The sequence below is a fragment of the Crotalus tigris genome, unplaced genomic scaffold (assembly GCF_016545835.1).
Source record: "Crotalus tigris isolate CLP2741 ecotype Arizona unplaced genomic scaffold, ASM1654583v1 scf7180000024361.1375286210:1436186, whole genome shotgun sequence".
In the NCBI taxonomy this organism is placed as follows: domain Eukaryota; kingdom Metazoa; phylum Chordata; class Lepidosauria; order Squamata; family Viperidae; genus Crotalus; species Crotalus tigris.
The window spans coordinates 215,854-240,806 of NW_024100529.1; the positions used below are offsets into that span (position 1 = coordinate 215,854).

The 24,953-nt window shown below is 42.1% G+C and overlaps 1 protein-coding gene across 1 annotated transcript; it reads right to left on the reverse strand.

Annotated features, from left to right (window-relative positions):
- Positions 1–1,885: 1,885 nt before the first annotated feature.
- On the reverse strand, positions 1,886–24,489 carry LOC120300857 (cytochrome P450 2J6-like). Its single transcript, XM_039327380.1, has 9 exons — positions 24,316–24,489; positions 18,833–18,995; positions 16,451–16,600; positions 14,196–14,356; positions 12,432–12,608; positions 7,944–8,085; positions 4,642–4,832; positions 4,392–4,533; positions 1,886–2,177 (listed from the first exon to the last, which is right to left on the reverse strand). The coding sequence occupies exons 1-9, from the start codon at positions 24,487–24,489 to the stop codon at positions 1,999–2,001; spliced, it is 1,479 nt and encodes a 492-aa protein (XP_039183314.1). The 3' UTR covers positions 1,886–1,998.
- Positions 24,490–24,953: the final 464 nt, after the last annotated feature.

Sequence of the window (24,953 nt, forward strand, 5' to 3'; positions counted from 1 at the left end):
CCCCTTTGGGAGGAGGTTTTGAAGTATTTATAACAGGACAACCAGATTCTGTAATAGCTTTGTTCCCTGTGCCATCCATCTGGTAAACTCGCAAGATTCGTTTTTCTCGCATGTACAAGTATACATCCGAACTAGGCTGTGCTGTTTCTCTGGACCACATATGTGTGTGTATGTGGATATATACATAATTTATTTATTTTTGTCATGTTATGCAGTGTATATTGAAGGTGGTTACTCTTTGAGAGCTGCAACAAAATCTCATTTTAATGTATGTTGGTTAGTGTACATTTAAAGTGACAATGAAGGTATTATTCTACTCTATTCTATTCTTTCCTTCAATTAAATTGAAAATGTTACAAGAAGCCAAGGGAAATGGAGGCTTTGGCTTGCCAGAATGGGTTTTATATTATCAAGCATCACTGTTAACATGGATAAAAGAATGGATAAATCTTAAAAATAAAAGATTGCTCTATCTGGAGGGACATGACCTGCAACTTGGTTGGCATGCTTTTCTATGGTATGGAAAAAATAAAATACATAAATATTTCCAAAACCACTACATTAGAAATGCATATATTATTAACTTGGGAAAAAATAAAATGTAAAATTTATTTGAAAATTCCAGGATGGCTTTCAACAAATATAGTCCAAATATAGTCAGTCTCGATAAAATATGGACATACAAAGATATTCTAAATTCTGAAGGGAACTTCAAATCCAGGCAAGAGATGGAAAATCAGGGCATTGATTTAACATGGTGGTCACATTTAGAAATGCAAGTCAGATATGATCAAGATATTAAACAGTATTGATTTTACAAAGAACAGACTATGTTTGATCAGACATTATCAACTTCTGATGAAAAGTTAATCAAAAAAATGTACAATTTCTTATTAAATTTCAAAATGGAAGATGAACAAGTACAACAATGATAGTATGGGCAAAGAATTTTGGATATAATATAGACTTAGAAAAGTGGCAAAGTTTGTGGGAAAGAAACTATAAATTGACACGTCAACTTCATACAAAGAAAACTTATATAAAAAGTTTTATAGATGGCATTTGCCACCAACAAGATTAGCAAAAATGTTTAAAAACATGTCAGAGAAATGTTGGAAATGTAAACACAAACCAGGTACTTATTATCATATGTAGTGGACATGTGTTAAAGCAAGGAGATATTGGACAATAATCCACACTTGGTTAGAAAAAATGTTAGAGAAACACATAGACTATAAACCTGATTTTTTTTAAAATTAGGTATAATGCCAGAAAAACTTGATAAGCAAAGTACATATCTGATTTTACATGTGATAACAGCGGCAAGAATTATATTTGCACAATACTGGAAAAACGAAGAAATACCACCAGAAGAAGAAATAATCAACAAAATATTAGACCGTGAGGAAATGGACAGACTTACTTTAAGGTTGAAAGAAAAAGAAGAAACAGAACATTTTCAAACTTGGGGCCTATTTTATCGATGGTTAGAGAAAAGATTTAGGGATTAGGAATTTAATTTGTATTGGTGAATAAGATACTCAGATAACACTTTTGTTGAATAATTGTTATTGAACTCTGTTAATAATAATAATAATAATTTTAAAAAAAGAAACAGGCACAGACTAGCAGGATATTTGAGGATAGTGGAACTGGAAGATGGTAACACCGAGTACCCCTGAGTAAGTGACCACTGTAGTGGGTGTCTATGGAGATTCTCAGTCATGCAGGTCATATCAAAGGTACTTTTTTTCAAGAGGCAAGTGGACTTCCTTGTTTTTCCTTGAAGACGTTTCGCTTCTCATCCCAGAAGCTTCTTCAGCTCTGACTGGATGGTGGGGGAATGGAAGGATTTATACTCCTTGCAGACAGCTGGTCATTTGCCTTCTTTTAGAGGGTCATTTATGCCACCTGGAGGCTTATCTATGTGTCGCCAGTGCAGATGCAGTGCAGTGAGACTGCAGTGGGTTTTTCAGCCACTCGCAAGGCCAGGTTGAGCTAGCGAGGGAGAGCATGGAGCAGCTGCGGACGTGGTTGCAACGTCATGCCTTTAATGTATTTTGTGTTCACTTCAGTCACTCCTTCTGGGAGCTGGAAGTGGAACCGTCTCAGGAGGTTGGTGAAGAGCAGAAAGAGTTCCATTCTGGCCAGGTTTTCTCCCAAACAGGCTCGCTGACCTACACCAGAGTGACAGGAGGAAAAGGCAACAGGAAGAGCCATGAGCATCAAGGGCAGTTTCATCTCCTATTTGCTTTGTCTCTCTCAACCTAAATCCTTCTTCTTCACACTGGAGTCCTACAGATGGAGAGGACTTTGACTCCCACGCCCAGGTATTTCTGGGAGTTGTAGTCCAAAGGGTCTAAAAGTTGGGAAACTTGTTGTCATATAATGGTTGGGAAACTTGTTGTCATATAATAAGGAGAGGCCTCTTAGTCTACAAGAAATCCAATGGCTCCATAGGACACACCATCTACCAGAAGAAAACACACACAAACAGCTATCTGCACGCCCTCTCATACCACCACCCAGCACAGATCAACTCCGTAGCCAAGACACTCATCTCCAGAACAAAATGCTTAGCTGATGAACAACACCTAAAAACCGAACTACACACTCTCACTAATGTACTTACATCCAATGGATTCCAAAGAAATAAGATTACCAAATTAATCCAAAAAGAAACCCCCACTAAAATCTAAGACAGAGAACAAGAAAACGGCAAAGCCCTCCTCCCTTACATAAAAGGCACCACAGACAGAATCAGCAAGATCCTCCACAAACACAACATTAAGACAGCATTCTGCACAAACAGAAAAATATCCACCATCCTAAGAAACCCCAAAGACAAAATTGAATTAGAAAATCAAGGAGTATACGAAATCCCATGCACCGCTTGTCCCACCACATACATTGGACAAACCAACAGAAGAATAAGTGCACACATTGAAGAACATAAGAACTCAGTCAAAAAAGAGGAACCAACTTCTTCCCTGGTCCAACACCTTAAAATCACAGGATGTGAAATTGACTTTAAAAAGACCAGAACTATCGCCAAAACTGAACAGTTTAATAACAGAATAATCAGAGAAGCCATCGAGATAGAAAAACGCCCACACAACATGAACAAACGAGATGATACCTCCCGCCTACCAGCCATTTGGAAACCCGCCCTTATTGACAAACAAGTCCCTAACACAAAGAATGACACCAGACCCACACTCACAAAAGCCACACAGGATGTCACCACCACACGTCCATGCAAAAAGCAAACCCAAACCCACACCGATGATGAAGCACGACCACAAACCAGAAGCCAGACCACAGCTGCATCATTAGCCACTTTAAACCCCTCCAATCCATACATGAAGCAAACTGACACCCACCATGAAGATGAGGCACGACCACGAATGCGAAGCCAAACAATAGCAATGCAGCTCACCATCTCACATCCCCGTGCAACTCAGACTAACCTGAGCACAACAAAGCCCCCACCCAAACAGAACACTCCCCCAACCAATCAGAGCACAGCCAACCCCCATCCAATCAGAGCACAGCCAACCCCCCATCCAATCAGAGCACAGCCAAGCTCCTAACCAATCAGAACACACCTCCATCCAATCAGAACACAGCCAAGCTCTCATCCAATCAGTTCATACCCCCACTGGCAGTTAAAAGGAAGAAACAGCTACAATCACACATTGCTCCTAAAAGCACGAAGCCGAAAACACCAGCCTGAAGATGACGAATGAGACTTCATCGAAACGTCGCCAAGACACTTTGACGCGGAAGAAAACCCGAATTTGACGCGGAAGAAAACCCGAATAACCAAAGACATACGTGTATATATATATATATATATATATATATATATATATATCCAAATTTCTTTTTCTGACAAAGAATTAAAGAATTAAATTGGGAGAATTCTTTAATTCTTTGTCAGAAAAAGAAATTTGGATTTGTAATGTTTCGCAGTTGCGACTTGAGCCTGCTTAACGCCCCTAGTTGGGGGCTGCAAGGCAAAAGAGATTGTAAAAAGTAAAACTGTAGTATAGCAGTTAAAAAATGTCAAGGTGTAATCAACTAGACATCTGTCTGAAAAACTTCATATAAATATATATATATATATATATATATATATATATATATATATATATATATATCCTTAATAACTGTAAAAATCCGAATCCCGGGCATATATATTCAATACTACACAATCTTCAAACTCCGGGATAAATCAGCTGTTTATTGTTAAAAAATTTAAAACAATAAAAACAACTATTTACAATGTTAAAACAAACTTAGCTTTCACTGGTCCACTGCCAGCGTCTTCAGAGTAAAGCATTGGGTTGTGATAATTGTTGGGGGAGAAGATTCCCTCTAGGACGTACCTATGGAAAAGGGTATGAAGGCTTCTCTGTTGATAAAGTTTCCTTTTTCATCCAAAAAATGACCAGGATTGAAACATTCAGGGGTTTCCCACTGCTTAGGATCCAGGAGGACTGAGGATATATTTGGTATAACTGTCATCCCCTAGAAAAGCCATAACAGTTTAAACTGTTCAGTTGCATCACTCTAAAGATTCACTTTTAGAAAAGCCTCCACCTCAGGGAAATATATAAGGCCATGAGGAATGTCTACCTTTTGAATAGGAAAACCAAGGACGGTTGTGTCTTTCACAGATTGTCTGGGGCCGCCAATTAAAATAATATTGGCATAGCGCTGGATCTCATGAATAACAGCATTGGTGTAGGGCAGATTCCTCCTATCACTACAGCAGATCAGCCGGGAGGAAGAACCCAGAGTATCATCAAGTTCTTTTTGGACTTTGGCTGAAAAAATTAGATCAGTTTCAGAGACTACACACAACATCTCCAACCATATCTCTCTTCCTCCATGTCTATTGTGTAAATTCTTTTTAATAATAATAATAATAGTAGTAGTAGTAGTAGTAGTAGTAGCAACAATGGTGCAAGTAGCAACAATGGTGCATTGGAAGATCTGCAAAAAATATCATTTGCCTGTAAGCAAAAACTGGTGGGATCATAAAATAGAGAAAGTCATAGAAAATGATAAAATTAAACTGCTCTGGGACTTCAGAATTCAAACAGACAAGCACCTGCAACATAACACCCCAGACTTAACAATTGTCGATAAGAAAGACAAAAAAGTCTGGATAGTGGACGTGGCAGTGCCTGGAGACAGCAGAATAGACAGAGAAAGAACTGGAGAAGATAACAAAATACAAAGACCTACAAATAGAAATAGAAAGACTGTGGCAAAAGCAAGCAAGGGTAGTGCCAATAGTAATAGGCTCCTTGGGTGCAATCCCAAAACAACTGGAGCACCACTTGAACACCATTGGCATTGACAAATTCGTTGTTAGTCAATTGCAAAAGGCGGCCTTACTAGGAACTGCTTCCATCCTGCGACGATATCTGTAATACCATCAAACATCCACATCTGCCTATCCCAGGTCCTGGGTAAAGACTCGATAGGTAGACAAAATGCCAAATCCAGTCTGAACATCTGGTTGACTGTGCGATGATCCAAAATAATAATAATAAAGTTAGAAGGGACCTTAGAAGTTATCTAGTCCAACCCCCTGCTCAGGCAGGAAACACTATACCATTACAGACAAGTGTCTGTCTAGTCTCTTCTTAAAAACTTCCAGTGTTGGAGCATTCACTGCTTCTGGAGGCAGGTTGTTCCACTGGTTAATTGTTCTAACTGTCAGAAAGTTTCTCCTTAGTTCTAGGTTGCTTCTCTCTTTGGTTAGTTTTCATCTGTTGTTTCTTGTCCTGCCTTCAGGTGCTTTGGAGAAGAGCTTGACTCCCTCTTCTTTGGGGCAACCCCTGAAATACTGGAACACTGCTATCATGTCCCCCCTCGTCCTTCTCTTCATTAAACTAGACATACCCAATTCCAGTAACCGTTCCTTATATGTTTTCTCCTCTAGTCCTCTGATCATCTTTGTTGCTCTTCTCTGTACTCTTTCTAGAGTCTCAACACCTTTTTTACATTGTGGCAACCAAAACTGGATGCAGTATTCCAAGTGTGGCCTTAGCAAGGCCTTGTAAAGTGGTATTAACACGCCATGTGATCTTGATTCTCTCCCTCTGTTGATGCAGCCTAGCACTATGTTGGCTTTTTTGGCAGCTGCAGCACACTGCTGGCTCATGTTTAAGTGATTGTCCACTAGGACTCCAAGATCCCTCTCACAGTTACTGCTATTGAGCAAGGTACCCCCTATACCAGGGGTGTCAAACTTGCAACGTCTCGTGACGTGTCGTGACGTATCATGACTTTTTTGCCATTGCTGGCAATGGGGTGGGCACAGTTTTGCTATGATGCATCCGGCCTGTGGGCCGGCAGTTTGACACCACTGACCTATACTATCCCTGTGCATTTGGTTTTTCTTGCCTAAATGTAGAACCTTACTTTTTTCACCATTCAATTTCATTTTGTTATTGTTTTTGTGTTTCCCAGAAACACGAGCAGCATTGTGCTAAATCATCCCAGGATGATTTTAGTCTCCAAGGTAGACAACTGGTCTCCAGAAGGACTTGAGAACAATGGTGCTGCCTTGTCTCAGTGTTTCCTCTCAAATGCATTCAAGGAAAGACTCCATTTTGAGACACGTTGTTGATCTGGACAAAATGTTGGGCTCCAATCTGCATGTTAAGTGTAGAGGTGGCACTTACATTACTTTGTTTAAAAGGCAAAGGGAATAAAATTCATTCATTTCTAAAATCGCCTCCCACTTATTTAAACAGAGCGTTCACACTTTCTACACATCTTAATGCATGTTAGTTTAGGACAGGGGTCTTCAAACTTGGCCCTTTTATGACTTGTGGACTTCAACTCCCAGAATTCCTCAGCCAGCCTCCATTTTGTTTGTTAGATTTAAGACAGGGGTCTTCAAACTTGGCCCTTTGATGACTTGCGGACTTCAACTCCCAGAATTCCTCAGCCAGCCTCCATTTTGTTTGTTAGATTTAAGACAGGGGTCTTGAAACTTGGCTCTTTTATGACTTGTGGACTTCAACTCCAGAATTCCTCAGCCAGCCTCCATTTTGTTTGTTAGATTTAAGACAGGGGTCTTGAAACTTGGCTCTTTTATGACTTGTGAACTTCAACTCCAGAATTCCTCAGCCAGCCTCCATTTTGTTTGTTAGATTTAAGACAGGGGTCTTCAAACTTGGCCCTTTGATGACTTGCGGACTTCAACTCCCAGAATTCCTCAGCCAGCCTCCATTTTGTTTGTTAGATTTAAGACAGGGGTCTTGAAACTTGGCTCTTTTATGACTTGTGGACTTCAACTCCAGAATTCCTCAGCCAGCCTCCATTTTGTTTGTTAGATTTAAGACAGGGGTCTTGAAACTTGGCTCTTTTATGACTTGTGGACTTCAACTCCAGAATTCGTCAGCCAGGCACGCCTGGCTGAGGAATCCTGGGAGTTGAAGTCCACAAGTCATAAAAGGGCCAAGTTTCAAGACCCCTGGTTTAGGAGGTGAAAACATCTCTAATTGGGATTCCCCTGAACTAAGATTTTACTAATTCCTTCTCACTTTCCTTGTCCTCCTGGCTCCCATGTAATTGTTGTCCCTACTCTCAGCCGCCCTCATTTTTTCACCCACCTTGGAAGGTAAGCAGTGGTACAATCCCAGTTCAGATTAACCAACTTGTGGCTTTAGATAAATCCTAGTTGGAAGTACAGTTTGTCCCAAATCAGCTGAGGGTAAGCTAGAACTAGTTTCATTCCTACGAGTCAAAGATTTTTGTAAGTAGATGGGGGGAAGCTCGAGCAATTTGGAAGAAGACAGAATGGAGGTATGAAATGTAACAAGTTCATGTTCAAATTAATTTCGCAAGTTAATGTTACATGCATATGCTTACGGTTCTGAGATTTCCCTCTGTTTTTCTACCTTCCTCCCTCTCACCTTGGGTATCTGGGTAGGCCACCATGTAGAGGAGTGCCCAATGCAATGTGGTAGCTGTGGTTTCTGATCCTGCGATGAAAAAATCGAAGATACTGTAGGCCAGATTGTTTTCATCCAGAGTAGATGTGGGGTCATCTTTGCTCTGTGAATGCATGTCAAGAGACTTGGATGAGGGAATAGAAAGGGTGGAAGGGGTCTTGAGAGACGTAAAAAGGAAACAATTTCACAAGAACTTCATTCATTTAATAAGGAACCTGCTTAAGAATCAAGTCTTTTTGTTATGTGGGAAGTCAGCTCCCACCAGAGAAGGAAATATTAAAAGGGCAAAATATCATATTTCCTTAAAGGATCTTAAAGAGGCAGAAAAGCATGCCCAGTTTTTCTTACTAGCCCCAAGTCTCCCTCCCCCAAGCAGAAACCAGCTCTGTAGAAATGCAGATGTAAATAATCCATTCAGGAAGGTTGGAGGCGCCTAGCTAGAAGCTTAGGAAGACAAAGACACCTAAACTCTAAGACAGGACATAATAGGATTAACCCACAGATGCCAAAGGGGCACACTCAGACTCAGGTCAAAATACATGACACAGGAAATGCAAAGCCTCAAACAGAAACAGGAAACAACCTCAAGATCCCCAGAGGGTATAAAAACTCACTCCCTACATGTGCTCTCACTCTTTTCTTCCAGAGCCATTTTCCTATCTGACTCTCCTCTTCAATAAACTGCAACCTTCTTTCTAAAGCAGTCACCATGTTGTTTATTCCCGGCTTGGACTGAACCATGATGAAGATTTTTCCTTCAACCGTTAGAACATTGAATAGTTAACAAACTAGAGGAAATCTGGATTCCTCAATTTAGAAGACCCGGGTCATCTTTATTCTGTGAATGCATATGAAGGCTCAGGAATAATGCAAAAGAGTTTGGCATGAGGAGAACCACTTTGGCCTAGTGGTGAAGGTGCTGGCCTAGAAATCAAGAGATTTTGCTCTAGGCCAGCGGTTCTCAACCTGTGGGTCGTGACCCCTTTGGGGACCGAATGACCCTGTCACAGGGGTCACCTAAGACCATCCGAAAACACATATTTCCAATGGTCTTAGGAACCGAGACACTGCTCTTCTCTCCATCTCCACACTGCTTTGATCTGGGGGCCATTGTAGCACTGGATTCGTTTCTGTCGAGCATCTCCTAAGGGAGGCTGCGCTGCTTCGTGGCCCTTTCCACGGAGGAGGCTGAACTAAGCTCTGCCGGCGCTGTCGCCCTCTTGGCGCTCTCTCTCTCTCTCCCCCTCTCCCCGCCTGGGTGCTTCTCCAACCAGGCTGGGCGGAGCTGGCAGAGCATCCTTCCTGCCCCCCTCCCCAGCCAGCTGGAGCCGGGCAGGCTGGCAACCTTTGGAAGTGAGGCGAGGACAGGCGAGGCGCACCGAGCCCCGGGCGCGGCAGGTGAGTGGGCGGTGTTGGTGCGTGCTTGGAAGCCCTTAGGGTTGGGGGTCACCACAACATGAGGAACTGTATTAAAGGGTTGCGGCATTAGGAAGGTTGAGAACCACTGCTCTAGGCCCTTCTTAATTTGATTAATTTCACAACATATTATAGACACATGTAACCATAGTCTCAATTGGGAAAATGTGACAATCCTGCATCAGGTCAAGTCCAAAAACACCAGGGAATTTCTAGAAGCCTGGCACTCTGACAAATTAGCCACATAGACATTAACAACATCTATAGACTGTGCAAAAGAGACAGTCAACCAGCCAATCAACCAAAAGGGAACAAAAAGACTTCAGTACATCTCCACCAGCAATCAGCATCCAGATCACCATAGATTAACTCCAAGGTCAACTTCAGACCAAGAATCAAGTAAGCAACACCCCAATCAAGAAACTGCCAAAGAGCGTTAGAAATGTAAAATTTACTCAAGCTCAAAGTTTGAGAGAAAACTTTTATAAAATGTTTTATAGGTGGCATCTGGATCTCCACAAGTTGTCTCGTATGTATCCTAACTTGCAGCCCAAATGTTGGAGATGTGGTAGTTTGGATGCAACTTATTTTCAAATTTTTAAAAGAAAGATAAAGTTTACTCCTTAACTATTTTTGTTGGGTATTATAGTAGATGTTGATGTTAAAGAAATTAACTTGATGTTGAATTTAATAACAGCAGCAAGGCTGCTGGTAGGGCAATATTGGAAGAAGGATTGTTTGCCTACTATAGAAGAAGGGACACTTAAAGTGTCAAACTTAGCAGAAATGGCTAAAATTTCTGCTTATTTGAAGGATTATTCACAAGAAAGATACATTTCGATTTGGAAAAAATGGATAGATTATATTTAGAATAAATATGGGACTAAAAAGTTCCATTTATTTTATGAATAAATTTTAGAGTATTAATACTGTTATTATTATTATTATCATTAATAGTTTAGTATTAAGGAAATTTTATGATATTGTGTTGTTTAGATATTAGGATTTTAATTTGTTTATATTGTTGTCTTAATCTATCTGCTCCAATTAGACTAAGTCTGAAATTTAGTACTGCCCCCTCTGTGCCAACTGCACCCCAGTTTTAGGCTAAGGCGATACTCAGACTTTAGTCCGACGCGTCTGAACAATATGGGAACCAGGCCAACTGATCTAATGGGAGGGAGTGGATTCTCCATCATCATGCTGAGAAAAGGCGTTCAGGTAAGACAACGCCCCTTTCTCCAGCATGATTGGATGGAGAACCCACGGATGGGACATACCAAAGCCCTGTGTCCCTAGGGTGGGGAATTAGATTAGGCCTGGGTCCCATCCAATGTTAATGCGTGTTCTAGAACTTTGCGGCCAAATGAAGCCGTAGAAGAGGCATATATATCCATCTTGTAGTGACGGACAAAGGAAGTACTGCAGGCCACTTTAGCTGACTGTGTTCAGCAGGTCAGCGGTTCAAATCTCACCGGCTCAAGGTTGACTCAGCCTTCCATCCTTCCGAGGTAGGTAAAATGAGGACCCAGATTGTTGGGGGCAATGTAAATATATATATATATACATTGCTTACTGGTGTACACCGCTTAGAGAGTGCTTGCACTTAAAGCAGTATATAAGTCTCATAAATAAATAAATAAATATGATTAAGTTTATTCTTAAATTGTTTACTTTGTGTTAAAAGAGAGTTAAAGCGCATTATATTTGTTTATCTATATCAGTAGTTCTCAATGTTTGTGTTACGGCGACCCCGTCACACAAACGTGCCACGCATGTGTGGCGCACATGCGCGGCAGCGCCCCCACGCGCGGCGCGCATGCATGGCGCCACCCCCTGAGGAGGAAAAATGGCAGATCGCCTTGTTTGGCGACCCCCGTGAAATGGTCGATCGACCCCAAATGGGGTCGCGACCCATAGGTTGAGAACCGCTGAGCTATATAGTTGGTTAATGTTAGTTAGATTATGATTATTATATTTATTACCCTGTATTCAGCTCTGGGAAGTGGGGGAGGGGGTAGGGGGGTAGGATGGGTAGGTTTGGGGTATATTTTATAATTTTTTGTAAAACTTTTCAATAAAAAAAGAGAAACTGCCAAAGAGCCAACAGTAAACAGCCCAACAAAATAATTTCTAAGATCACCCCCACCAACAATGACAGAGCAAGCCACCAGAATATAAACTGACAGTAAACTTCACTCCTTACTAACACTGATGACATTGCCTAGATAAGGTAAGGAAACGTCTGCAAGAAAAAAAGCAAACTCAGAGAGCACTAAGCTACAAATATTCAGCTTTATTAGGCCCTTCTTAGTTGTGAAAAATTGCTGGGTGAATTTGGGCCACTCTCTCTCAACCCAACCCATCTCACAGGGTGGTTTAAGAGGGAGTCAACCTATTCTCCAAAGCACCTGAAGGCAGAACAAGAAGTAACAGATGGAAACTAACCAAGGAGAGAAGCAACCTGGAACTAAGGAGAAATTTCCTGACAGTGAGAACAATTAATCAGTGGAACAACCAGCCTCCAGAAGTTGTGAATGCTCCAACACTGGAGGTTTTTAAGAAGAAACTGGATAGCTATTTGTCTGAAAAAGTATAGGGCAGGGGTAGGCAACCTTGGCTCTTTTGTGACTCGTGGACTTCAACTCCCAGAATTCCTGAGCCAGCTCAGGAATTCTGGGAGTTGAAGTCCACGAGTCACAAAAGAGCCAAGGTTGCCTACCCCTGGTATAGGGTCTTCTGCTTGAGCAAAGAGTTGGACTAAAAGACCCCCAAGGTCCAGGGGTGGGATTCAAATATGTGAACAACCAGTTCTCTGTGTGGATGCCGCTTTCAGAAGTCCATTCTGGGCCTGGGCAACAAAAAAATTAGCTACCGTTTCTGCCGAACTGGTGCAAACTGGCTGAACCCTGTGATTCTGAAGTTTTTGTGAAGGTAAAACAGCTGAGCGCTTACTGAGAGGAAAAGATTTACTGATCCGAGACAAGTTTGAGTTTGAAGAATGATACGCTGATGGTACTTTAGCTCTCTTACTTTTGCCATCTGTGCCAAGTAGAAATCAATGAAATTCTGTGGATTATCTAGCGTCCCACTCTTCTCACGACTTCGGATCTCCTTCATTACAAAAGAAATTGAAAAATCATAACAAGCAAAGGCTTTCTGGTGACGGCCTGGGAGGTGGTTCATAATCCATGGGAATATTTCATAGACCTGTGAAAGACAGGGAACCCCGTTAAAAACACAATATTTGGTAGTAAGGAAACAAATTTTCTAGGTGGCCATTGTTGACTGGAGGCCGAATATGCCTCGGCGTGCATATTTTCCAATGAGACAAACCAAGACAGGAAGATCATTTTATTATAGTTTATCAGAATATTCAGACAAAAGGGATTCCTTGCAGTCAAAGAGGAAACCCTGATCTTTAGCTTACAACACCTTTTCTAGTTAGCATAACAAAGAAACATCCAAGAGGAAAGTTGATTGGACAGGATAAAAGTAACATGTGGTCAAGCATATTATACATTTGCATCCCATAATATCACACATGAGGTCTGATGTCAGAAGAGGCATAAATTGAGATAAACCAGACGCCAATTTGTACTTTTTCTTATCTTCAGATCATCTTCAGCCTGTTTCCTCTCTTCAATTTAGAAATATTAAAAGCCATTCCTAAATTCCTGTCTGTATTGTACCTGAACAGAGAAAATAATCAATCTGAAGATTTATCTTTTCAATTTAGGAATGTTAAAAGCTATCTAATCAATCCATGCAACTATCTTACATTCCAATCCATAATGAACCAACCTTATTTTAAAAGAGAGAAAACACATCAAATTAAAATACAAAATAACTGTGTTAGCTGACAGGTTAAAAAACCCATGTCATTTGCCCCTCAGACAACAGCCAGTTGCTAAGATGTAATGTAATGCAATCCTGCCTTAGGGACAGAGTGAGGTTGATCAACCTGTCTTAAATACTGTACTTCCGTTTTTCATTTCTTGCATCCCACCTCTGCATTAATCTCTGTGGCTGATTTGCTATTAACTACGCTTGCCTTCAGCACATATTACCTCTATTTTGCTAATATTCCAATATTCTCAGCATTCTCAGAGGCATTTCTTTCTTTTACTTATCCAAGGGGGATTAGAAAGAGAGAAAACTCCAGATCTTCCCCATAATAGCTTTGAATCTTGTGCCATTTCCTGGACTTTCTGATTTGACAGTTGGGACATTGGTAGAGTTGAAGGAAAAGTCTTCATCGTGGTTCAGTCCAAGCTGGGAATAAACATGGCAACTGCTTTAGAAAGAAGGTTGCAGTTTATTGAAGAGGAGAGCCAGACAGAAAGATGGCTCTGACAGAAAAGAGGGGGGAAAAGGCTGAGCAGATGTAGGGAGTGGGTTTTTATACCCTCTGGAGCCTTTTGTTTGGAGTTGTTTCCTGTTCCTGTTTTGAAGCTTTGTATTTCCTGTGTCATGTATTTTGACCTGTGTCGCTTTGGCATCTGTGGGTTAATCTTATTATGTCCTGTCTTAGACTTTGAGTGGGGTATGTAGATTTTAGGTGTCTTTGTCTTCTTAATCTTCTAGCTTCAACTTTCCTGAATGGTCTGCATTTCTATAGAGTTGATTTCTGCTTGGGGAAGGGAGACCTGGGGCTAAAGAAAAACTGGGGATGCCTTTCTGCCTCTTTAAGATCCTTTGAGGAAATATATTTTTTTGCCCTTTTAACATTTCCTTCTCTAGGGGGCTGACTTCCCACAGTAGGATTGAGGAAATTTCTAGATATGGTTTACTTACAATCTGCCAGGCGCTTCCTCCAATTTGAAGTATAACTTCAGTACTTTTGATCAGCCGGTGAAAAGTTTCATCCTCCTTGGAGAACCGATAGCCAAACAGGAGAGCACAGATCACATTGGAGACAGCAAGAACGATGGGAAAAGAAGGCTCCATTGGCTGCCCTGTATTTTTATTGAAAAATTCATTCATCAGCTATAAACGTGATGCAATTCTTTCATTATTACTATTTAAAATCATTTCCTTGTGATTCCAACTCATATATTTTGCTTTGCTTTCTGCTTTGTGGGAAGTCAGCCCCCCAGAGAAGGAAACATTAAAAGGACAGAATATATTTCCCTAAAAGATTTAAAGGCAGAAACCACTCCCCCCCACAAGTCTCTCTGTCCCAAACAGAAACCAAGTCTGCAAAATGCAGATGTGATCATCTTGTCAGAAAGACTGGAATCGGGAAACTGGGATTAGGAAGAAAGATCCCTAGAAACACCAAAAATCTAAGAGTCATCAGCCACAGACCCAGGGAAGGGGAAGCAGTATATGACCTTTGGGACATAATAGGATTAACCCACCACCATCAGAATACCAGAAAGGCACACTCAGACTCAGGTCAAAGTTCATGCCACAGGAACAACTCCAAACAAAGGGCTCTAGAGGATATAAAAACCCACTCCCTACATGTGCTCTCTCTCTTTTCTTCCAGAGCCATCTTTCTGTCTGGCTCTCCTCTTCAATAAACTGCAACCTTCTTTCTAAAGCAGTCGCCATGTTGTTTATTCCCAGCTTGGACTGAATCATGATAAAGACTTTTCCTTCAACACCTTCAACCCATCAAATTATAGTATGTTGACCTACTATGGAATTGGAAGCTTTCACCTGATTTATATTGCCTTATTTAGGATAGCCTGATTCAGACTGAAATACTGAGGGGAAATTAAGCTTAAATAAGAACTTCGAAAATAGGATATATAGTGATTTAACAAATTAACTTTTACACACCTAAGTGAAATATAAACTGATCAGAAAAGATGTTATAGGTAGATGTCATAAGATATATATATGTTTTCTGAGGTTTTTGCGGGTATTTGTATGTAGGTCTTTGGTTGTTCGGGTTTTCTCCCGCGTAAAATTGGAAGTGTCTTGGCGACGTTTCGACGAAGTCCCATTCGTCATCTTCAGGCTGGTGTTTCAGCTTCGTGCTTCGAGCAGCAATGTGTGGTCTTAGCTGTTTCTTCCTTTTAACTGCCAGTGGGGGTATGAACTGATTGGGTGGGAGCTTGGCTGTGTTCTGATTGGGTGGAGGTGTGTTTGAGCTTGCTGCTCAAAGCACGAAGCTGAAAACACCAGCCTTAAGATGACGAATGGGACTTCGTCGAAACGTCGCCAAGACACTTCCAATTTTACGCGGGAGAAAACCCGAACAACCAAAGACCTACATATATATATATATATATATATATATATATATATATATATATATATATATATTAAACAATAAAATATACGAACACCAGGAAGTTATAAAACTATAAAAAGTTTTAATAAAACCAGAATAAAACCAAGCTTTTGCTGGCATCTGCCAGCATTATCAGGGTGGTCTCCAGTCGATGGGAGAAGCTATTTATAAGTGTGGCGTTCTTTGCACCCGGCTTCTTGACCTCGTCATGGGTCCCAGCCAATCCACCTGCGTTTTGATCGTAGTTTCTGTGTTGCAAGCTGTAATTCCCTCACTTTCCTTACTTGTGCTGGTACGGCAGCTCTTCCTCCCTTCTTTGCATAACTGTAAGTCGGGGGGACTCCTTAATTCCACGTAATTAGATGTGCACTGTCTGTGTTTATGTTGTTTATTCACCTCATCCTCCTTCTTGGTACTCTCTATTTCTCTTCTCCTCCCCCTGTTTCTCTGATTACGATCCTCTTTCAAAACTATACCCTCATTGTTTGTCTCTGTAGCCCATGATTCCATTGTCTTTACATCATCCTGTTTCCCGATCCTTCGTATCACTTTATTAACTCCCCTTTCTATTTTCTCTTCAATGGGGGTGATTTTAACACCCTCTCCAGAATTCGTGGCACCCACAAATTGATTGCTGACCCCTTTTTCCGAGGGGGCTGTCACTTCACTGTTGTTCGTGTGTTCACTCATTACTTGGGGGTATGCAATCTTCCTTAAAAGAAGAGGGGCGGAATCCTTACAGTCATATATATATATATATATATATATATATATATATATATATATATGATTTCTAGAGCCTTACCTTGAGTGCTGTCAAAGACCTCAATCAAATCCAAAGCCTCTTCTTGGATCTGACGCTCCAGGCCTGATTTTCCTTGGCTCAAAAACTTGAGACCCATCGCCCCAATTCTCCGATGCTGCTTCCAGACGTTTCCACTGGCAAAGATGATACCTGAAAAACCACCCCAGTATTGTCTTCTGCTCACGCTGGGATGTTGCATCATCAAAACCACTTCGGATAATGTTTTTCTTCAACTACAGACACAGATTGCCCTCCACGCCCGACCACAACTGAGCCCATCATTTCTGTTGCTAAGCAAGACATGTGTTAAGTGAGTTTTGCTTTGTTTTGTGACCTTCCCTGCCGCGGTTGTTAAGTGCATCTGGCTTCTGTTGACTTTGCTCGCCAGAAGATCGCAAAAGGGAATTGTGTTTTTTTTTTTTTTGTTCAGATACAAGGTAGACCTTGATTTATGACCCACCCACTGGAATCTGGAATTTTGATCATAAGTCTGTTCACGTCTGAGGTTGTACCCTCAAGAAACCTCCATTCACAGTGTGAATATCGGCAAAAGGGCAGCCCGCAATGAGCACATATGTGTCGGCCAACAAAGTTTCTGGAAACTAGCTTGTAATGAAATCCTCTTGGGAGTAGTCATCATAATTAGGTGTTTGCCTTGAAGCAGCCATAAGCTGATTTGAACTAGCAATTCCATACTCAAACAGAGCATGATTCGAGTTTGCAGTTTCAAGCGGTACTGATTTTGAGATTTAATTGAAAAGAGGTGTCCACAGGCTATTTTTATTTGTTTGTTTGTTTGTTTGTTTATTATTAAACTTCTAGGCTGCCCATCTCACTGAGCCTATGATGCAGAAGAAACAAAACTGGGGGGGGGGGAGAGAGAATAGGGTAGAAATAGCAGGAACCTTTCCTGACCTTTTAAGATGGCATTAATCTTGACATATTTCAGGTAGCTTTCATAAGGAGCCTCAAGTTACCAGTAGCTGTTGACAGCCTAGAATGGAGTCAGTTTTATTGGAAAGCGATTGGGGTAGACAACCTTGGAAGCTGGATATCTGTAATTTCCCCCCTATTTTACCAATGGGTACATTAAAACGGGCCTTTCTTTTTGCCTTTAGTTAGCAGTCCTGCCAGTATCTCTGTCCATCTGTCTGTCTGTCTGTCTGTCCGTCCATCCGTCCGTCCGTCCGTCCATCTATCCATCCATCTATCATTATGTCTATCTGTCTATCTATCTATCATTATGTCTATCTGTCTATGTCTATATCTATCTATGTTTATCATCTATCTATCTTTAATTATGTCTGTCTATGTCTGTCTATATCTATCTATGTTTATCATCTATCTATCATCTATATTTAATTATGTCTATCTGTCTATCTTTGTCTATATCTATCTATGTCTGTCTATCATCTATCTATCTATCTATCTATCTATCTATCTATCTTTAATTATGTCTATCTATCTCTGTCTATATCTATCTATCTATCATCTATATTTAATTATGTCTGTCTCTGTCTATATCTATCTATCATCTATATGATAGGTGATAGATAATTTGCGGCAGCTGCCTCTAAAGCCAACACAGTTCTAGGTTGCATTAATAGATGGATAGAATCGAGATCACATGAAGTGTTAGTACCCCTTTATAAGGCCTTAATAAGACCACACTTGAAATATTGCATCCAATTTTGGTCACCACAATATAAAAAAGATGTTGAGGCTCTGGAAAGAGTGCAGAGAAGAGCAACAAAGAGGATTAGGGGATTGGAGGCTAAAACATACAAGGAACGGTTGCTGGGATTGGGTATGTCTAATTTAACGAAAAGAAGGACGAGGGGGGACATGATAGCAGAGTTCCAATATCTCAGGGGCTGCCCCAAAGAAGAGGGAGTCAAGCTATTCTCCAAAGTGCCTGAAGGCAGGACAAGAAGCAACGGATGGAAACTAATCAAGGAGAGAAGCAACCTAGAACTAAGGAGAAACTTCCTGACAGTGAGAACAATTAACCAGTGGAGCAACCTGCCTCCAAAAGCTGTGAATGCTCCAACACTGGAAGTTTTTAAGAAGAGACTGAACAGCCATTTGTCTGAAATCGTATAGGATTTCCTGTTTGAGCAGGGGGTTAGACTAGAACATCTCCAAGATCCCTTCCAACTCTGTTATTCTGCATCTGACTGGTTGCTGAGATACAAACACAGATTAGAGCTAAATGCCAGAGGAAAATTGTTGCTCATATTCTTAGGATTTCATCTTTCTGAACCCACTGTTCTCTTGCCTCTTTACAAATATAATATTTTACTTTCATAGAGTTCTACTGGCAAAGCCTTCTTCACATGCTCTTCTGGTGACCTGATTGCAGAGGAAGTTCATTCAACTCACCTTTTCCCTTGCCGAGTTTTTCAAAAAAAGGACTTGTTGGCCGTCCATTCATATCTTCGGGATGGGCTGTCAGGCCTTCCTTCACTGCCTCAAATCCATTGAGTATGATTATTGGCAACTGTCCCAACCACAAGGTGAAGACATTCCCATGACTCTTTGCTAGCTGCAGATACATGGAGAGAGAGAGAGAGAAGAATCTTAGCTTGGCTCTATTGAAGCCATTGCTAATATGGAAGCACTATTCACCCTTCAAAAATCATTTGGCATCATTCGCATTGTACATCTATAGAGATTCTCAGCTATCCAGGTCGTGATTGTCCCAAAGGTGCTTTTTTTTTTCCAGCAGTGTGAGGAATAAAATTTTAGAATAAAAAGTGAAGTTAAGTGACACGTACTCTGTAAAATTTCTACACAAAAATTTCTACACGCAGGCTGTAAGATTTCTACACAATTTCTACATCTTACCTTGTAAGATTTCTACACATAGGCTATAGGATTTCCACACTAACCTGTAGAATTTCATGATAAAATACATATAAGGGAATAGGTGAAACAAAATAGTAAGGGGCAGGGATAATGTATTTTGTTTAGGTGGTTTTGATAAGATTGTAACCTCTAAAGCTCAGCCAATGAAGCCACAGAGGAGGGGCCAAGGCGTTGGGATAGAATGCATATAATGTGTGTCTTTGCTGTGACTAGGGGTGGCTCAAATATTTATTTGGAGTCCACCATGTTTTGCAAACCATTGTCTCCAATAAATCTCTGTCTAATTTCAACTTGCTGTTTGGTGTTATTCAGTGGGCTAGAATTTCTACCAACAGGAGGCAACTGGGCTTTCTTGTTTTTTTCTTTGAAGACGTTTCACTTCTCATCCCAGAAGCTTCTTCAGCTCTGACTGGAGGGTGGGGAATGGAAGGAGCTGAAGAAGCTTCTTAGATGAGAAGCGAAACGTCTTCAAGGAAAAACAAGAAAGTCCAGTTGCCTCCTGGAAAAACACCTTTGGGACAAACCGTGACCTGAATGACTGAGAATCCCCATAGGCATTCAGCTATGCACTTTGGGAGGAACACCCTTCCAATGGTGCAGGAGCATGAACAGATTTCCAAAAAACATTGCAGACTACAGGAACCATTTGCACTTCTGTTTGAGATGCGGACAACACGGACTCATCCCTAACAGACTGAACCTGTCTTCAACCGTGAAGGGACAAAGGGCAGAAAACATCCTGCAGCCAAGAAGGATCCACACACATTTGCACTATTTAAGGGACTCTGAGGACACAAAAACCTCCAAATGGCTTCAACGATTCTCTCAAAGAAGGCAAACGACCAGCTGTCTGCAAGGAGTATAAATCCTTCCATTCCCCACCACCCAGTCAGAGCTGAAGAAGCCTCTGGGATGAGAAGTGAAATGTCTTCAAAGGAAAAACAAGAAAGTCCAGTTGCCTCCTGAAAAAAGCACTTTTGTAACATTTGCATTTTACACAAAATCTCTGGTTAAAGCAGTGGTTCTCAACCTGTAGGTCGGAACCCCATTTGGGGTCGAATGACCATTTCACGGGGGTCACCAAACCATGCTGTCCGCCATTTTTTTCCCTTTTCCCTAGCTGTCCTACTCCCTCTTATTGGTGGCCACACCCACTTGGGGGTCACCACAACATGGGGAACTGTATTATGGGGTCACGGCATTAGAAAGGTTGAGAATCACTGGGTTAAAGCAAATATGCCATTAGGGAAACTATAATTATTGTGTAGTGGGCTTCATAGGCAAGGAGCAGACCAGCATAGTTACAACGTTATTTATTGACTCAAACTAGGACTGGAGAACTGCAGGCAATTGCCTGTAATTTATACTCTGAGCCCACAGGGCCTTAACCAATCACAATACTTGAAAAAGCCCGCCCAAAGTTTCCCTCCAAAACAGTTGGAGTTAACAGTCAGGATCATCTAAAGGTTAGTCTCATTTTAGCTTCACAAGCAATTGGAGTTAGTTTCACTTTAGCAGGGATTAACATAACTTTATATATATATATATATATATATATATATATATATATATATATTCAATACATAACAATAATGTTATCTAAATTACCTTAGGCTATAATGAGACTAGGGGGGCCATACTAAGAAATATTAGAAGTCTCAAAGAAAATTGTGGTGTAGTTTATTTCAAGGTGTATAGAGATATAAGTATTAGGACATCAATTTGCTTTGAGTCAATCAGACTATTTGCTGAAGCCCAAAACAGAACATTTCAGCTGGTCATGTAACAACACAGTTCCATTCATTTTGCATCATCGCACGCTATTGTGGACCTCACCTAGATATGATAGGTTTGTCCATCTAACACAGGGGTGTCAAACTCAATTTCATTGAGGGCCGCATCAGCATTGCAGTTGCCCTAGGGGGGCCAGGTGGGTGTGGCCTAATGGGTGGGCGTGGCCAACTCTACATCGTTTGCATCAAGGGTGCCTGTGGGGGCCTGGGCAGGAGTGGGACAGATCTGAGGGTCTCTGGCAGAACGGGGTGGGACCGGGGCAAGTGCCAAGGCATGGCCCACTGGAGGAGCCTCATTGTTCTTCTCAGGCCATGTGGGGGGGGGCGGCTGGATGGTGGTGCGGGCTGCCGGGAGCCCCGGACAGCAGAGGTCAAATGCCCAGCCTGGGCCTCGAGCACCTGGAGCACCAAGCCCAGCCCCACTTCCCCAAGGGGGTGCCCAGCTGCACTTACCTCAAGGCTGCTGCTGCTGTGCTTGCTCTCCTTAGCCAGGTTGCTCATGATGGGTACGAGGGCAAGGTCAGAGGGAGGCCCATTCCCTCTCCATGGGTGGAGACCCGGCTTTGTATCCAAAGCTTCCCTAGCAATAGGATGGGAGACCCCAGGATAGGCCAGGAGGAGGGGGCAAGGGGATGTTTAAAGGGCAGCAGGGCAGGACTAAGGCAGGAATTCCCTCAGACCCTCCCTCTCCTTTCCTTCTTTCCTTCCTAAGTACAGAGTGGTGGGAAAATATTTGAGATGAGGGAGGGAGAAAAACAGGCAAGAAACGCAGCTCAGCATGCACCCAGGGGGCGGGGGCGACGCGGCAGGGGCTGGTTCCTCACTGTTTCCAGACGGCCTTGTGGAGCTAAGACTGGATGCGTTTCAGCATAGATGGCCACCACAAAATTGTACATTGGCTCCCTCCAGCCTGGGCCAGGGCCAAGGCAGTGGGGGCCATTCCCTCACTGTTTCCAGGATGGCTTTGCGGGCCACATGAAACCACTTCCAACAAAGTTGGAAGGGACCTTGGAGGTCTTCTAGTCCAACCCCCTGCTCAGGCAGGAGACCCTATACCAGGGGTAGGCAACCCAAAACACTTAAAGAGCCACTTGGACCTGTTTCCCACCAAAAACAAAACACTGGGAGCCGCAAAACCCTTTTGATATCTAAAATGAAGATAACACTGCATATATCCTTTTTTACCTTTATTATAGGTGTGTGTGTTTGTGTGTGGGGGGGTATTTATGTGTGTGTATGTGTGTGTGTGTGTGTGTGTGTGTATGTATATGTATGTATGTGTATATACACACACACACACATACACATACACACACAGGTTAAAAAAAGGATATATGCAGTGTTATCTTCATTTTAGATGTCAAGAGGGTCTCTCTCTCTCTCTGTCTCTCTCCCTCCCTCTCTATCTGCCCTTGGTCTACCACTCCTCTTCCCCCACTCTCTTTCTTTCTTTCTCTCTCTCTCTCTCCTCTCTCCCTCCCCCTCTCTCTTTCTCTCTTTCTCCCCCCCCCTCTCCTATCTGCTGCTCACCTGGCAAGCTTCAAGCTGTTGTCCAACAAGATCAGGGGTAGGCAACCTGTCTCTTTTATGACTCATGGACTTCAACTCCCAGAATTCCTGAGTCAGCCTAGCTGGGCTAGCTAGCTCTCTCTTGCCCTTCCTGCTTCCTGCAGAGATGCAGCAAAGGGAGGAGCTCCGCCCAGTAAGCTTTTCAGCTCCTTGGAGAACATGTGAGTACACTCTCTTTTACACATACACATACACACACACACACACACACACACACACACACAAAACACAAACACACAGAGAGAGAGAGAGATTGAAGCAGGGAAGTGCAATTGCCTCTCTCTGTCTCTCTCTCTCTCTCTGCAAAGGCAGAGGAGGCTGGGAGCCACAGGGGAAGGCTCAAAAAGCCGCATGCGGCTCCGGAGCCGCAGGTTGCCGACCTGTGCCCTATACCATTTTCAGACAAAAATTTGTGCCATCTCTTCTTAAAAGCTTCCGGTGTCGGAGCATTCACAACTTCGGGAGGCAAGTCGTTCCACGGATCAAGTGCTCTAACAGTCAGGAAATTGGGCACATTTGATTGCGCATTGAGAAGTCAGGCCACATCATCTAGATCTGAACAGTTCTGAGTGCTCACACAGTTTAATGTTTTCAGGCAAAAATTACCTTTAAAGGAGAACATTTGTAGCTCAGATTTGAAATGAGGGGTCCTTGATGCTCTCTGAGCTGGGTGGTTTTCTTGCAGATGTTTCATTACCCAAACTAAGTGACATCATCAGTGCTAGTAAGTAAGGAGCGTGTCAAAGCAAAAACATCTGACGTTAGCAGCGTTTCATCTGTCGAAACCATGACGGAGTGGGCTTTGCTCTCAAACCCCACTCCTTACTAGCACTAATGATGTTCCCTAGTTGGGTCTGCAAGAAAACAAGCCATCTAAGAGAGCACCAAGGACTCCTCAGAAATTACCTTTTTGAAGAACACTGTTTCTCAATCTCAGGATCTTTAGGATGGGTGAAATATCAGCTCCTAGAGTTCCGTAACCAGCATGAAGTCCACCCATCTTAACGTTGCTGAGGTTGAGAACCACCGTTGGAGAAAATTGGGATTCACTGACACGTGGGCATCTCAGAAATGAGAGGTTGCTTCCTTAATATTTTTCCAAGGGGGTCTAATGGCTAAGGCTGCTAAGAGGTTTCTCAAGGGAAAAAAACTTATGCTGAAAACAATAGGATAGCTTTATGATACAGCTCTCAACATAGGACAAGCACAGAATGCTTCTAATGAGAGTCCGTACGACGTTTCTAAAAGTATCTGGATTGTTTTCAATGAGACCAGCCTTGAACATGCTTCAGCAACAGGTTTCATCTAGTGTAATCGTTAAGATAATGTGGATAATTTTTTGTGGGGGGGGAATCTATGGATAAAAACATTTACATGAAAGCTGGGACATGACCGTTGAAGTAAAGACAAGGATAGAGAAAGCTCGAACAGCATTCTTCAGAATGAAAAAGGTCTTCTGCAGTCACGACATAAGCCTAAGACTGAAAATCAGGCTTCTGACTGAAGCACTCCAATGTGGTACTCAGATGCTTCAGCCCCTCAGCTCCCCAGATCATCCTTACTAACAACCTCGCCTTAATTCTAAGGAGTATCTCAGCTCTTCTAAGCCAAGTTGAGCACAGAGTTTATAAATACCGTAATGAGAGTCTCGTAAGAAAACTCAAATCTCATCTGCCACAGTGTTCCAATAACTGGGAAAGGTGTCGGTCCGGGAGGAAGCCTTTGAGCCATCCGTAGTATTTTCAGGTACTGGGCAATCACAAGCACAACAATGAAGGCAATTAGTAGCAGACCAGGCAAGGCTGGCATCTTGGCGTGTTGTCTCCTTTTTCCTTCCACGTCTCTTTCCAAACTTTTCCCTCAGTGAATACCATCAGTCTTGTCAAGAGTCAAGTGATTTTTCTGAATGCTGCTTAACCAGTGTAAGATCCTCCTCTCCCTACAGGCATAGTTTAAACTAAAGCTATTGGAATTTGATCAGATCCTGAGTGCACCTTGGTCCTCTCTTCTTATTAGAAAACCAAGGTTGCCTCAAGTCTTGGCAGTTCCACCAACTATGAGTAAGATGATGATGACAGGTAGGCTGCCTGTTCAAGTGGAACATGTTTTATCAAATTTATTAGCCCTAAATCCAGTGGGCATCAATGCTACTCTCTGATATTACAACATACAGTGATGTTGTAAACCGCTCAGAGAGGGCTGAGCAGTATATGAGTTTAAGGGCTATTGCTATTGCATAGACTCCTCCAGAATCTCTCCTAAGCAAATCAGCC